The sequence below is a fragment of the Gigantopelta aegis genome, chromosome 6, assembly GCF_016097555.1.
Source record: "Gigantopelta aegis isolate Gae_Host chromosome 6, Gae_host_genome, whole genome shotgun sequence".
Taxonomy (NCBI): Eukaryota; Metazoa; Mollusca; class Gastropoda; order Neomphalida; family Peltospiridae; genus Gigantopelta; species Gigantopelta aegis.
In genome coordinates this window covers 81,567,173-81,582,288 of record NC_054704.1, presented here as the reverse complement: position 1 = coordinate 81,582,288, position 15,116 = coordinate 81,567,173, and the positions used below count along the sequence as shown (strand labels likewise).

The 15,116-nt window shown below is 35.6% G+C and overlaps 1 protein-coding gene across 1 annotated transcript in view; it reads left to right on the top strand.

Moving 5' to 3' along the window:
• LOC121374863 (RNA helicase aquarius-like) overlaps nt 1-14,135 on the top strand; it is a 50,826-nt gene extending 36,691 nt beyond the window's left edge. The window contains exons 31-39 of the mRNA XM_041501971.1: nt 85-272; nt 1,316-1,487; nt 3,855-4,025; nt 5,037-5,122; nt 5,659-5,770; nt 6,211-6,273; nt 7,583-7,705; nt 8,615-8,694; nt 12,578-14,135. Of these exons, the coding sequence (XP_041357905.1) occupies nt 85-272; nt 1,316-1,487; nt 3,855-4,025; nt 5,037-5,122; nt 5,659-5,770; nt 6,211-6,273; nt 7,583-7,705; nt 8,615-8,656 (957 nt within the window). The 3' untranslated portion in view covers nt 8,657-8,694; nt 12,578-14,135. The remainder of the gene's footprint in view (nt 1-84; nt 273-1,315; nt 1,488-3,854; nt 4,026-5,036; nt 5,123-5,658; nt 5,771-6,210; nt 6,274-7,582; nt 7,706-8,614; nt 8,695-12,577) is intronic.
• The last annotated feature ends 981 nt before the right edge of the window (nt 14,136-15,116 follow it).

The following is a 15,116-nucleotide window of genomic DNA, read 5'->3' as shown; positions in this document are numbered from 1 at the left end:
TTTTTTCCCAAATTCAGTGCATGCATGTGTATATAATAATGCTAAAAACTATGGATTTAAAACTATTTTTCTGCCTATGTTCAGAATCCTGAGGACGGAAACAACCGCCTGAAGAGGTGGATCATGATAGGTGACCACCATCAGCTGCCGCCCGTAATCAAGAACATGGCCTTCCAGAAGTTCTCCAACATGGAGCAGTCTCTCTTCACGCGCTTCGTGCGGCTTGGGGTGCCCACCATCGACCTCGACGCTCAGGGCAGAGCCAGGGCTAGGTGAGTCACGGTTTTATCTCCCCTTTATAAAGTAAAACGGCGAGATATAGATATTATTTTCCGATGGTGGCAGTGGCAGTTGTGATGGCATCAACTTATTGCGTTAAAGTTTCGTATTAACGTTTCAAATTTAAATTGTTTAGATCTCACAAACAATAAGTCACGGTCAAGGAACATGGTTTATAGTTGCACCTATATGGATGTTCATCACAGTGCAGTGGAAACGTTGATGGTAATTCTGCAGAATTCATATTAACTAGTTGACTAACATTGGTGTTCTGTCAAGATTAATTAGGTATTTTTGACTTAAGTAGAATGAGAAGTTGTCTTGAAACTTTGGTCCATGTAAAAAAAGTTGTATGATGTAGACTGTCCTATGGATGTTCATCAAAGTGCACCAAAAAAGGTTTTGGTAGACAATTAATTCTTGTTTTACTAGTTAACGTTGGTGTTCCGTCAAGATTGATTAGGTATTTTTGATTTATGAAGAGTGAGAAGTTTTCTTAAAACTTTGGTCCATGTAAAAAGTTGTTTGTATGATATGGATTGTCCTTACCTCTAATCAGTACAGTTTGTTCAGTTATCATTAAAAGAAATATGTTTGTGAGAAAAAATCACAAGCAAATTGCAAAACGATGATTTGATCACATACTCTTTAGAGAACAGTGTTACAATTACAAATATGTTTGACACCTAAAAGTCACTTGTAAAACTTGCACAATCAACTTTTAAGATGTAAGGAATTTCTAATTTATACGTTGTAACTGTATAAAGTTTTGTTAAAAATATTCTGAACTTACAATATTACTTATTATACTGAAGCAACATAAGTATAACACAGGTTTTGTTTCATGGAATAAACTCTTTTAAAAAAACACAACGAAATCCACCAAAACCCAGCTGTTAAGGTCTCAGTTGCAGAAAATTCTGTTTTGATTACAGACATTAACTACTTTATCATGTTTGAAGATGATAAACTGAGAACATATATCAGAGTATAAATTCCAAGTCTCATTTAAAAATGTTTATGAATCTGTTGACAGTTTGGCAAGCCTCTACAACTGGCGGTACAAGAAGCTGGGCAGTTTGCCTCATGTTCTCAATCGTCCTGAGTTCCGAATGGCGAACCCAGGATTCGTGTATGACTACCAGCTGATAGACGTGCAGGACTTCAATGGAGTGGGAGAGTCGGAACCAAACCCATACTTCTACCAGGTAAGAATTAATGATACAGGATATTATATACTTTTGCTACATATGATATAAACTATAATTTTTTAATTAGTAGACTAATTGGGTGAGACGTAGCCCAATGGTAAAGCGCTCGCTTGTTGTGTCAGTTTGGTCAGTTTGGGATTGATCCCCGTTAGTGGGTCCATTGGGCTATTTCTCGCTCCAGCCAGTGCACCACGACTGGTACATCAAAGGCCGTGGTATGTGCTAGCCTGTCTATGGGATGGTGGATATAAAAGATCCCTTGCTGCTAATCGAAAAAGAGTAGTCCATGAAGTGGCGACAGCAGGTTTCCTCTCTCAATATCTGTGTGATTCTTAACCATATGTCCGACACCATAAAATCGTAAATAATAATGTGTTGAGTGCATCGTTAAATAAACCATTTCCTTTCTTCCTTTAGTAGACTAATTCTCTTCTGTAGATGTGTTTTTCCCTTATTCCAAGGTGCTTATAAAAGACTACTTTTTGCTAATTTAAAAACAGTCTTTTGCTAAAGTTAGTAAAATCCAGGGGAGTGAAAAATTGCAAATTGTCAAGAAGGGGAAATTTACACACTTGAACATCATTGGGGAGTAATCGCCCTTAAGTATGACTAAGAGCCTTGAGTGATATTTATTTATAACTTACATATATACTCTTCAAAAGAAGAAACGCAAAACCACATTGTCGTAACATTTGGAGAATTGATTTAATTATTGAATGGTGAGTCCGATAATTACCAAATGTTGCAGGATTGTTCACAATTCACTCTAGTCCATTGTGAGTAAGTGATAAGACACACCACCAAGGTCAAGGTCATCTGGAGTCAATACCGGGTGTGGCCTCCGCGTGTGTTGACAACTGCCTGGCACCGCCTGCCCATTGAAGCAACCAGAGTACGGATGACGTCCCGGGGGATGGTGGCCCACTCGGCCTGCAAGGCTGCTGCCAGCTCGGGCAGGGTCTGGGGCTGTGGTTGTCGCTGTCGGAGGCGTCGGTCCAACTCGTCCCATAGATGCTCAATTGGGTTCAAATCCGGTGATATCGATGGCCAAGGAAGGACATTAATGTTGTTGTTCTGTAGGAAAGCCGTTGTGAGACGTGCTGTGTGAGGCCTGGCGTTGTCATGTTGGAACACTGCGTTGGCGTTGGCCATAACTGGAACGATGTGTGGCCGGAGGATCTGGTCAATGTAGCCCTGTGCATTCAGGTTGCCCTGCACGTGGACCAGGTCAGTTCTGCCAGTGTGTGAGATGGCTGCCCACACCATGACACTACCCCCGCCGAATCTGTCCACTTCCTGCACGCAGTTTGCCGCATAACGTTCACCACGACGCCTATACACACGACATCTTCCATCATGACGTCGGAGCAGAAATCGGGACTCGTCACTGAACCACACCTGTCTCCATTGCAGTTGAGGCCATTGTCGATGAATCTGGCACCACTGCAGTCGGAGTCGACGGTGTTGTGGTGTTAAGATGACACCTCGAACTGGACGCCTGGCACGAATGCCTACCTCACGTAGGCGGTTCCGTACGGTCTGGTCGGATCTCCTGCGCAAACCTGGTATTGCTGCGGCTGTGGAGGTGGCAGTAGTCAATCGTTCCCGAAGGTGGCGTACCCGGATGTAGCGGTCCTGCCCGGGGGTAGTGACCCGTGGTCGACCGGATCTAGGGAGGTCACGTGTTGATTCATGTTGCTGGTAACGGTCCCACAGTCTGGAGATGGTGCTTGGGGACACATGGAATGCCCTGGCAACGGCCGTTCTGGATTCGCCTGCGTCTAGTCGGCCGATGGCATTGTTTCTCTGCGGTTCACTGAGACGTGGCATGTCCTGGATTGTCAACTGTCGGCCAGATACAGAGGCCAGGCAAGCGAACACCCTGCACTTTTATACTGTCGGTGTTCATGTTGCACGTGCAGACAACGCACGTGCAGTGGTGACATGGTTTGCACGTGGCTGCGTTTTTGCGAATATTCACATTTTGGAACTTTATTGTACAGTAGCTGCGTTTTATCGAATGTAACCGTGGGAATGTGTTTGGGACATGCAATGACCTTATATTCACAAAGCATGAACCGGTAGGAAACATAAAATCGGAGTTATAACCCATTTGTACCCTTTTGCGTTTCTTTTTTTGAAGAGTATATGTAAGTTTTATTTTTTTCACAGCATGTGGGATGGTGGTACATTAAAGTGGCTCCTGAATTTTCGAGAATTTGCTTCCAGATTAACATTTGAGAAGCAAAGATTATCCCCACACTTCAAAATTAATTTCTAGCCTTGAGAAAAAATAATTTTTTTATAAACTTTACCTTGTCGTGGTACCTGAGTAACTGAATATTAATTCATTTTACTTTTCAGAATTTAGCAGAGGCTGAGTATGTGGTAGCGACATTCATGTACATGCGTTTACTTGGCTACCCAGCTGAGAAAATCTCAATTCTGACGACCTACAACGGACAGAAACACTTGATCCGTGACGTCATCTACCAGAGGTGTGGAGCAAACCCATTTATTGGACGACCAAACAAGGTATGAATAGGTTTCATTTATTTTAAACTTGATTTTTGTGTTTACATTCAACCAAGGTTCAAGCACATTGTTCTGGGCATAAGCTCAGCTGTCTGTCAAGGACAGTGGGTTAATGATTAGTTGTTAATAGATAATGAAAATAAAGACAAGTTGGTGTATTGGTCTTACACCTCCACAACGAACAGTTAAAACTCACTTTCAGTCACAATGTTTCATGCATACCATCATTCTGTTTACATGTCGGTTACATCACTTTAACATCATGTAAACTGCCATTTGGTTATGTGGTGAATTTGTTACATGGTGGCATGTTCTAAAATTAAAAGTTGCAAACTTCAGAAGATAACTAATTTCAGTGCAAGTTTGAGGTAATTGATTTGTTTATGCAGCTAAAATTCCTTTAAACCGAACATGTTACCTTGGTTAAAATCACAGGTACAAACTTTTGGTTTCCAAAGATTTTAAATTATTGTCTCTTGACTTTGGTTGATAATTGCATAGTAATTGTTTGTGACGTGAATAATGTCCACAATGATGAGCAAAAGTCCAGTTAATATGCTCAATGTGGTCTAGTGGCATCATAAAACAAAACAAACTCTAGTTAATGTGGTTATTTCCCTTTGTGATTGTTTGTGACCAAATCAGACCCATTTATTTCTGTTACTTAAAATATATAAAAATTGTAGACCCATTTCAGCAGTAAAAGCATATTCATTTATTTCAATGAAAGATATTAACTTTTTATGTAAATAAATATTAATTGAATATGTATTTATTCTGTTTACACAGTATATACGGTAGTGAACTCATGACCTCATCTATTACATTACCGTAATTTTTCTGGAGCAATGAAGTATTAAAAATAACAATAATCAGAAAAACAATTCATGTTTAGGTACTGTTAAGAATACAGTGAATATTTGTATTGTTAAACACTGATGTGATATGTTTTATGTTTAGAATACTTTGCCTATTTGTATTGTTAACCTCCACTGTGATGTGATCTTCCAGGTGACAACAGTTGACAGATATCAGGGTCAGCAGAACGACTACATACTTCTCTCTCTGGTTCGCACGAAGACTGTCGGACATCTCAGGTACTGTTGTCAAATAGCAGACCACTTTTTAAATCTGCTATAACTTTCATAAGCCAGACTTTTCTGATACTGATACGTCTATCCCTTAATTTTTCATTGGAGTCTATCTTCTAAAGTTTTAATTAGGTTATTCTGAAACTTGGTACAGAGATTCTCCTGGCCAATTTTCTCAAACTAATACAGAGAGATTTTAAAAAGTTAGAATATTTATTAAATTTAACAATTAAAAATAAAATTTTAACTTTGAACATTTTAAACTCTGTCATCTAGAGATTTAAGTGTATAATTAAGAAAGTTGGCACAGGGATTCTTGTGTTGGTCTGTTAACATTATTTACAAAACACTTGAACACAAAAATTAATAAAATTGCTAACTTATATGATATTCTTTTTCCATCTGAAACTGAACAGTATAACAAAAATGATTTCTTAAATGAGAGTTCAGTTTAACAAAATGATTATTGTCTTAGAGTATTTAAAGTGTACATGTTTCAGTGTTTCATCATAATATATATATCTATTTTCTTCTATTTTCAGAGATGTTCGCCGTCTGGTGGTAGCCATGTCTCGGGCACGTCTTGGCCTCTACATATTTGGGCGTGTGTCACTTTTCAGCAACTGCTTTGAATTAACTCCGGCTTTCAACAGGGTAATGTACTTAAAAATATGTTGTGAAACATCACTCGGGACCCACATTTATAAAAGCATTTTTAAGGATAAAACATGTTTTGAAATTATTTTTTAAAATGTCATGACAACAATTAATTATAAATATGAGCAAGTAACATAACTTTCTAACAAACTCTTAAAATTACCTTTATTAACATGTATTTAAAATGCCCTTACAGCAGTTTTATCTATAATTAGTAACTATCATTTGCATGGTATTACTGTATTTCACAATATGTAAGAAATTTGTAACTCAGTTTCATTGTGCTTGCCCATATTTAATTATTTCCAGAATTTTTACATCAAATATTTCTTCTTTTATTGTGAAATGTCTATCACATCTTTTGTAGCACCATTATAATTATTATTATGACACAGGTTTTATACACATATATTTATGCCATGTTTTTCTCATTATAGCTCTGTTCTCGGCCTCTGCAGATCCAGTTAGTACCATCTGAGTTGTATCCAGCTAAACGGAAGGTAGGTCACTGTTTGTATTTTGAATAAGTTAAAGTTTGTTTTGTTTAATGACATCACTAGAGCACAGTGATTAATTAATCATCGTCTATTGGATGTCAAACATTTGGTAATTCTAACACGTAGTCAGCAGAGGAAACCTGCTACATTTTTCCTAATGCAGCAAGGGATCTTTTATATGCACTTTCCCCAGACAGGATAGCACATACCACAGCCTTTGATATACCAGTCATGGTGCACTGGCTGGAACGATGCATATTAAAGGGACATTCCTGAGTTTGCTGCATTGTTTCCGACTAATAAAATATTTCTACCATAAAAGTTACATATTAAATATATTTTCTGGTTTAGAATATCAGTGTCTGTATATTCAATGTGTTACTGGTTGTCTTAATATTTGTAAGAAGCCCAAACTGGATTTTGTCTTCAAATAATTTTGTACGTACGAAAAACCAAAAATATTTTGGAAATAAAATGAAATTTAGCCTAGTACAAATATTAGAATGATCAGAAACATGTTTAATATACAGCCACTAATATTTTATGCAGAAAAATATATTTGATATGTAATTACAATCGTTAAAAAGTCTTGGTTAGTCGGTAACATCTTAAAACTCAGGAATGTCCCTTTAATAGTGACAATTGAACCCAACATTGCTTAACTTTGGTATTAACAAGAAACATGATTCTGTAGTTTGTATTCCCTGTGCAAGTGAAAACTCTTATTTAAACACGTGTGTACCCCCCCCCCCCACCCCCCCCCCCCCCCCCCCCCCCCCCCCCCCCCCAGCTACAACAAGGCCTGTATGTGGAGAATAACATGTTAATAGGTTTTATCGTGTGATGGTAAGAATTGGAAACACTGCAAGGCTTTCCAAGTGCACTTCCTTATTCGTTATTAATCCATTGTTGCTTTTATCCTGCAACTCATCTTTATTCCTAACTGTTGATATGCTCAAGCTAGACAAGCAAATCTTTTGCAGAATGGCATCCAAAATTCATGACTTCATTCTTGTAATATATTATATTTGTCACCTTCATTAATAGTTTTGAGCTCTTAATCCCTAAATAGATATTTTAAGTTTTGTTATATTGATCACCCACAAATCTTTATTTATGAAAGTTAACAATGTAAAAACACATGCAATTGAATATCAAGTCCAAGGAAGCGAGTCATGTGAGACAGGTCATGGGACAATTGGTAAACTGCTACTAGCCGTTTATGACTTTTCTTTAAATGGTCACTGTAATTGGTGGATACAAACAGTGATTTCATTATAAACTGACACTTTTTGTCTTTCTGTTTTGCCAGATCCAGGATCCACCACACCAGAATCCAATTGTGATCCACGACATGTGTCAGATGGCTCAGTTTGTGTTCGACTTCTACAACTCCAGGATAAACGACCTCATGATACAGAGAGGATTTAACAGGGTCAGGATGGGACTGTTTAACATACAGTTTTCTTTTTTTAAATATTGCTATCAGCATAATGTAGGAAGGAAATGTTTTATATAACAACACACTCAGCACATTTTATTTACTGTTATATGGTGTCGGCAGCATAATGAATAAACCCATTTGATTTTCATTTGATTTTTTTAAAAATGGTTATGGATTCAAGTGTATACATTAATTCATTTTGTTTATGCAGTAATAAATACCATGTTTCTTGTGGTCTCATCACAGCTTTAAAACTGACTAATTTAAACACAGCAAGTGTTTTATTTGTTCGAGTACAGTGAGGTCCTTTTAACATGATAGTAATTTTATTAATAGCTGCTGGAGAGTTGTGAATATTGAGAAATACATTCCAAGTTATTTTAATCTTAATAAAGCTTAACATGTTAGTGGTTTTGAGGTGAAATATTTTGAAGTTAGTATGTTTGTACTTAAATCGGGTATGATTATTTTTATTTTGGGTTTCAATATTTTGGCCACAATGTTTATTGCCTTGAATTTAATACAATTCAAAGCCCTGCAAATAGTCATACATAGTTCACCATGTATGAAGTTTGTAGCATATCATCAGCGGTAGCACAGTATAAAAAATAATGGTACGGCTCGAGGTTGCCAGACTCTTCTTTTAAATTCACCTGTGAAGGACATTTTCCAATATAACCCACAAAAGAAACAAAAGTGGTATGGCCATGGCCGAACCGGCTGTACCGCCCCTGATCTGAAAACTATATTTAGTGAATGTATGACAATTATTTAACATTTTATCATTTTTCAGCTTTAAATAGATCAGATTTGGATTATTTTTCTTAGGTTACTAATTGCATATGTTTAATTTTTTTGGAAAAATAAAATATTGAATGATTCATTTTTCTTTTCCAACAGCCAACACTTCTGAAAGAGCCACCTAAGGCACGCAAGCCTTGACAGTGATGACAAAATACAGGGACCATATGTGCATATACGTATGTTATTACTGAAGTCTTCTCATTCTTAGACAGCCATGTATAAATATAAAATTCCAAACCCCATCTGTCATAAATGAGAGTGTTAGTAATTCAGCTGGTATTTCATATTATTAAATCTACGGTTATTGAGTTTTTTAAGCGAAATGTCTAATTTAACGGAAACGGAAAGAGAAAATTATTTTAAAAACTGATGGCATATCCTGTTTAGTTGTTATTTATAATTTTCTCTTTGTCAGTTGTTTGACACAATTTTGACACTGATGAGTGTCAAAAATATTGTTATAGCAAAGTGTATAATTGTATATTGTTTGTTCGTCTTTTAAATCATCCATAAATACCTTTGTAAAATGTGCTTCACCATATATATATTTAAGTAATTTTTCTGGAGTTTTCTTTTATATCAATAATTAGAATGTATAAATTAATGCTTTCATGATATATTAAAATATATTATAAACTGTGAAACCTGTCTAAACTGGAACCTGAATAACCAGAATTTTGTAAAAACTGGCCAAGTTTAAAGGAGACCGGACACCAAAAGACATGTAGTGTGTAATGGATTAAGTTAGTGTCAAAGACCGCATTACTCTAACGCCTGGCTCGTTGCGAGGCACCGGTCAGCTGCACGTCTTAGGTTTGGGGTAAAAACAGAAGTGGGCGGGATTATGCATAGATCTGAACAAAAGCGAGGCAATACGTCCTCGGTGAGAGTTACCAAGCAATACCGGTACACGTGTTGATTCTTTGGTTGTGCCTTTTAGTCGTCTTTTGTTTTTTTGTCTCCAGGTTTATCGGAAATTTAATTTACAAGATAATTAGTGTTATTATATACTGTCGACGTAATTATATGATGGTTAACTGCGCAGTGTTTAACTGCAACAGTAACAGCAATGCATCCCAAGAAACGGCCAACATCATGGTTTCGATTTCCAAAAAACCCCGAAAGTTGTTTTAAAACATGGACGCATTATTGTCGTCGAATGGGCTTTACACCAACTAAATACAGCAGGTTATGGTACATTTACAATGTGAAAATTAAAACAAGTATGTACTTAAGATATACATTAAATAAAGGTATTGCAATTTGTTCACATACGAATATTTAAACTTCACATTTTTTACCTATAATTACCAAATTAATTTTCACCGACAGCCCATAACGACTCCATACTAACGTCTCTTGATCTAGTTGGTTTGTTAACCTCATAATAAAACACCTTCAAAACGTGAATTATTACATTAGTTAACAATGTTTATCATCAGTTCAGTATATTGTCATTAAAATTAAAATGCTAACACTTTGGCAGGAACAACATATGTACTCTGGCCAGAAGGAATGATGGTTAAATAATTTTAAAGCTAGTGTTGATTATTAAAGCATAATAAAATTGTACTTTTTAATGCTTTCTGTATGTCATATTAAAAATACTCTACACCAAGTAATTATTTTAATACCTACTCTGGGTTTCTGCCGGTGCGGAGGGTAAACTTATATGTATGTACTAAAAAATCTCAGAAATTAATGTATATATATATATAATGTTTGATTTTTTCGACAGATTATAGTAACATAATTGCTGTTTAAAATTTATAAAAGTGCATGAAATAAAATGTTCAATAAAAAACACATTTCAAACCTATAACCACCCAATATACTCCTTTGAATATATTTAGTTTTTACAGGCCCGTAGGAACAACTTGGGGGGGGGGGGGGGGAGAGGCACTGACAGACTGGGTATAGACTACATCAGATTTTGGTTACAATGGCAAAAATTAATGTGATAAAGAAAAGCTCACAAGTGGGGGGGGCACCCCCTCCACCCCCCACCCCACCCCCACCCCCCACCCCACCCCACCCCACCCCACCCCCCCACCCCCCCAGTTCCTACGGGCCTGTTTTATTACGTACCCTCAAATTATTTTCTGGGCAGAAAACCTGGTACCTTTGGTAGAGGTTGAAACAACTGGTCGTCTAATTTTCGACTGTTATCATAAAATAATATAATTAATCACTTTTGGCATCTAGCTATTTAAAGCAAAATTAACAATAGTTACCACATGGAATAAGCATCATATATTATTTTGTTTTACCTGTAATATATTTGACCTGTAATATATTTTCATCAGGACTTCCTTCTTCCTCCATGAATGATTAAAGAAAATAACACTGGATATATTGTAATTATTTTTATTTTATTCTAATATATAACAAATGTGTTTTATGTCAGTATGTGGAACAAACTACCTGAAACAGTTGGTTTGAAATCATGATTACAAAATCCTTAAGATAAAAGGAAGTGTGTGTGTGGGGTGGGGGAGAGGGGGAATACAGTCTCTAGTGAGGGATACAAACTAGATTTTTTATCTTTATATCATCTTTATTTATGCAAAGTAGTGAAAATTTAAAACATACATTTTCTTCCTAGAGTGTGTGATGGAGAACAAGCCCCTAGGCCCGCCCCTCCCCAGTTCCTACTGTTGTATTTTATATTAATAAATGTTAAAAACTATATAATAATATTGTCGATAAGACATATTAGTTGTAAAGTGATTGTCAGTATGTGGCAACAGTATATTTTTCAACATTTCTGTGTTTCTGTACCCGGCTGTGGACAGTTTCGGCAGACTGGTAACACATTTTCTTAATATTTAAAAATACACGGTTTAACCAAACACATTAAAACTTGGAGGGTAACTAGTTAAGAGAACAAAGTTTTTTGTTAAATTATTATATCTTGCTTTGGTGAGGAGAGGACGCTTTTTGCAAATTTGCGAAATCGGCCTCTGGAATATCCACTGACGTGTCATATTTACATCTATGCTGAACAAGATTTATGATGAAATATTATTACATTTTGTGTGCTTTTCTTCTAATAAGGTCCATTTGCTTCAGTTTACATTAAAAATGTCATAAAAAATTATGTTTTAAAAAATGCTTGTATGCTAGTCTATGACCGTGTGGCTTCCTCATCTTCGTCGGCAATTGATTCATCAAAATTTTCGTCTAAGACAACATTTCTAGGATTAGGGACAAAGTCTCTGATAAGTGGTTCAAACTGATATGGTTTGATGCCATTAGCATAAGCTGGACACAATTCTTCGTCACTCGAATCGCTAAGTTCGTCCATGCTGCTTGGTAGTTTCTTCAGTTTTCCTCTCATCGATGACGTCACGAGTCTAGCTCATCAATTGTTGACAGTTTCCGGCAAACATCGGAGATCGGCGAAAAAAAACCCAACCAAGACTGGTGCGCTTAACTTAGACAATAAGGGGAGCACGGTAGTTGCGTGTTGTGGTTTATGATGGGAAACAATTCATTACGCCGTATATATGATTTGGTGTCTGGTCTCCTTTAATGTTCCAGAATATTTTAAATTCTAAAACCCAACCCTCTAACAGCGGATCCTGTCTAAATGAGATCAATATTATATCTGTTTAGACTGCTTTCGCTGTCTATATATTCTTTATTTAATGGATAGGTCACTTTATAGATTACTACTGGAATGTTTTAAAGTGTAATCTTTCTTAATCTTGTGCTATATAACTAATTAAACTGATCATTTTTTATTTACCAGTGAGTGGTTCCCATTGTAACTTTAACTCTACAATGATGTGTTGGAGAAATTAAACTGATCATTTTCTGTTTACCAGTGAGAGGTTCCCATTTAAATTTTCTCTTTTATAAGATGGAGTGTTTTCGTTTAGAAAACAAAGATATCAAATTATAAATGTAGTGATTACTAGATCTTGTATTAAAATAAACAATACAAAAAATCTATAAAAATACATTAATTATAACTTAGAGATAATAATTTACCAGATTAGTTAATATTTTGTTTTGCCTTCCTTAATTCCAGTATTTGTCTCTTTTATTTTTCAGTGCAGATTCTTTTTAGTGAAGAAAGAATAAGTTAAAAAGGACTGCATTATAGAAACAGGATGTTTAAAGAACAGTCGAAGCTGTATGAGTGCAGTATAAAAACTGGAAGTTAAAAGAAGTTATTGCTTTTTGAGAGCAGTATAAAAATGGAACTTAAAAGACACCAGTGCTTTTTGAGTGCAGTATGCAGTATAAACACTGGAAATAAAGAATGTGCTTTTTGAGTGCAGTAAAAATATTGGAAGTGAAAAGACTCAGTACTTTTGATGGGAGTATATATATTAGAAAATATAAACTGAGTTGGTGCATTTTGAGTGCAGTATAAAAACTGGGAATTAAGTGAAGAGGTGGGTGCATTTTGAGTGCAGTATAAAAACTGGGAGTTAAGTGAAGAGTTGGGTGCATTTTGAGTGCAGTATAAAAATGGGAAGACTTGTATTCCATGAATCACACTTTAGGAACCAGCCAGTAGGAGCAAAATGGGATTTTGCTGCTTTTAATATTTGTTAATAACAGCTATGAACTAGGTACAAGTTACTAGTAACATACATTACAGAAATAGTTCAAAATATTGTTTGTATATGTCCAGCTGAATTCTTTTGTGCGAAATGTCTACTTCACTGGCTATGTACAAGGTGGTTAGCCATCAGTCTTGCAAACTCATGTCATGCACTCTGTTCCTTCCTAGTTCAGTGAAAATGTTTACGTCACCCTTCGTATGTGCTAAGTTCACTGAAACACATTATATAAAAAACCCATAGGATACTACCTGATTCCCATTTTGTGTATAGTTTGTCCCTCCTGAAATACTTTTCACTTGGGCATAACATAAACTTGATATGAAATGCAAGCTCATTTAATAACCTGTAGAGATATGTTTTACAGATATTTATTGCATGAAAAATATGTGAGAAAATTGCTTAAAAGACCCATGCTTCTCTAAGATAGTGATACATTTACTTTATCCTGTTTTTGAAAAATTGTTACCATTAAATTTTTGTTAACATACTTGTCATACACAAATATGTACTGATATTTTTGTAAAAAAACCCCTTTTTTGTATCATGAACATTGTGAATACCATACTATTTTGAAAATGTTTGTTTTATATACTGTAAATCAGAAAATGTTAGTGAGCATAATATTTTAAGGAATTTAGCGAGGCTATACAAGACACTATTATTTCATGATGCTAAAGTTAAAGAGACGTAGAACTTTTTCTATTGATTAAAGCAAAAGGATAGCAAATGACAATAGTTAGTTCGTATGCACATTACTGATATTTTCTAACAAACTTAAGTTGTTTGTAAGATGCATAATGTCAAATTTTGTCCAAAATATTATTTCAGATGATCCTACAACTTCAGCTTGTTCTTTTTTTCAATTTCTGATATGACGATCTCACTAAAATTTTGTCGCTAACATGCCATTTGTTTGGCTTTCTCAAAATTTTTAAGATCACTAATATTTTATGCTTTACAGTATTAAAAGCTACCTATTTCATATTTCTATGTATATGCTGTAAATATTTTCAGTAAATAAACATGTACACTGATAATTAGCTGTCTTACTTAGTGACATCAATGAACGCTTTTTATTCCATGTTGGACAGTTTTCAGTTATTTCAGCTAAATCGTTTCACCATTACTAAACTGTTGAAGTTTTGGACCCAAGTTAGGTCTCTTTATGGACATGGACAGTTCATCACAGACTGAGCCCTCTATTATCATTACTTTACAACTAATTTGTATTCAGGCTGACAGCTGACATATGTCACCTGGGAGATACCGGACACTTGACATCTGTGGCATGTTCAGGAGAACAACACTTGCAAATGGTTTGACTTGTTTCCATTGTATCCTATCCTATCACATTCCTTTAACGTAAGGTGCAAAAACCAGTGTAGTGAGCAACTGTCAGACAGCCGGCCTCCTAAATGTGTTGTATATTTTGTTATGACAAATTTCAGAAAGATTATTTCATTCAGCAGCCTACTTTCTTGTGTCGCCCAATGGTCAGTTTGTACTTTTTGTACTGGGGTTACCGATTGGTGATGTTAATTTTTATATGACTCAAGGTATGGGACATCAAATGTATGTTACTATGGATGCAATATTCACTATTCTAAATATTTACAATAAAAACAAGCATTTTAACCTATAACAGACTTGAAAATTTAGAACTCTTAGGCAAAAATTATTTTCTGAAAGTTTGACATTCAGTAACCGATGTATTTTTCGTGCACGGGTGTCATTAAACATTCATTCATTCATTTATTTTACAAAAAATAAGAACAACAACAACGATATCTAGGTATCAATATTTATTCAACATGATAACCAATCAAATATACAATATATCTCGCTTCTGAGGCTCATCTCAAAAGTAACATCTCGACCAACATACGAGTACATGAACTTTCAGCCTGAACCAACATCCTTCCAGTGTGCCTCAACAAACAAATAATACAACAAGCGAAAAATAAGAAGCACCAACAATTTAGTCTTCAGCAGCAGAATATTTATTGTGTGCTGTGTTG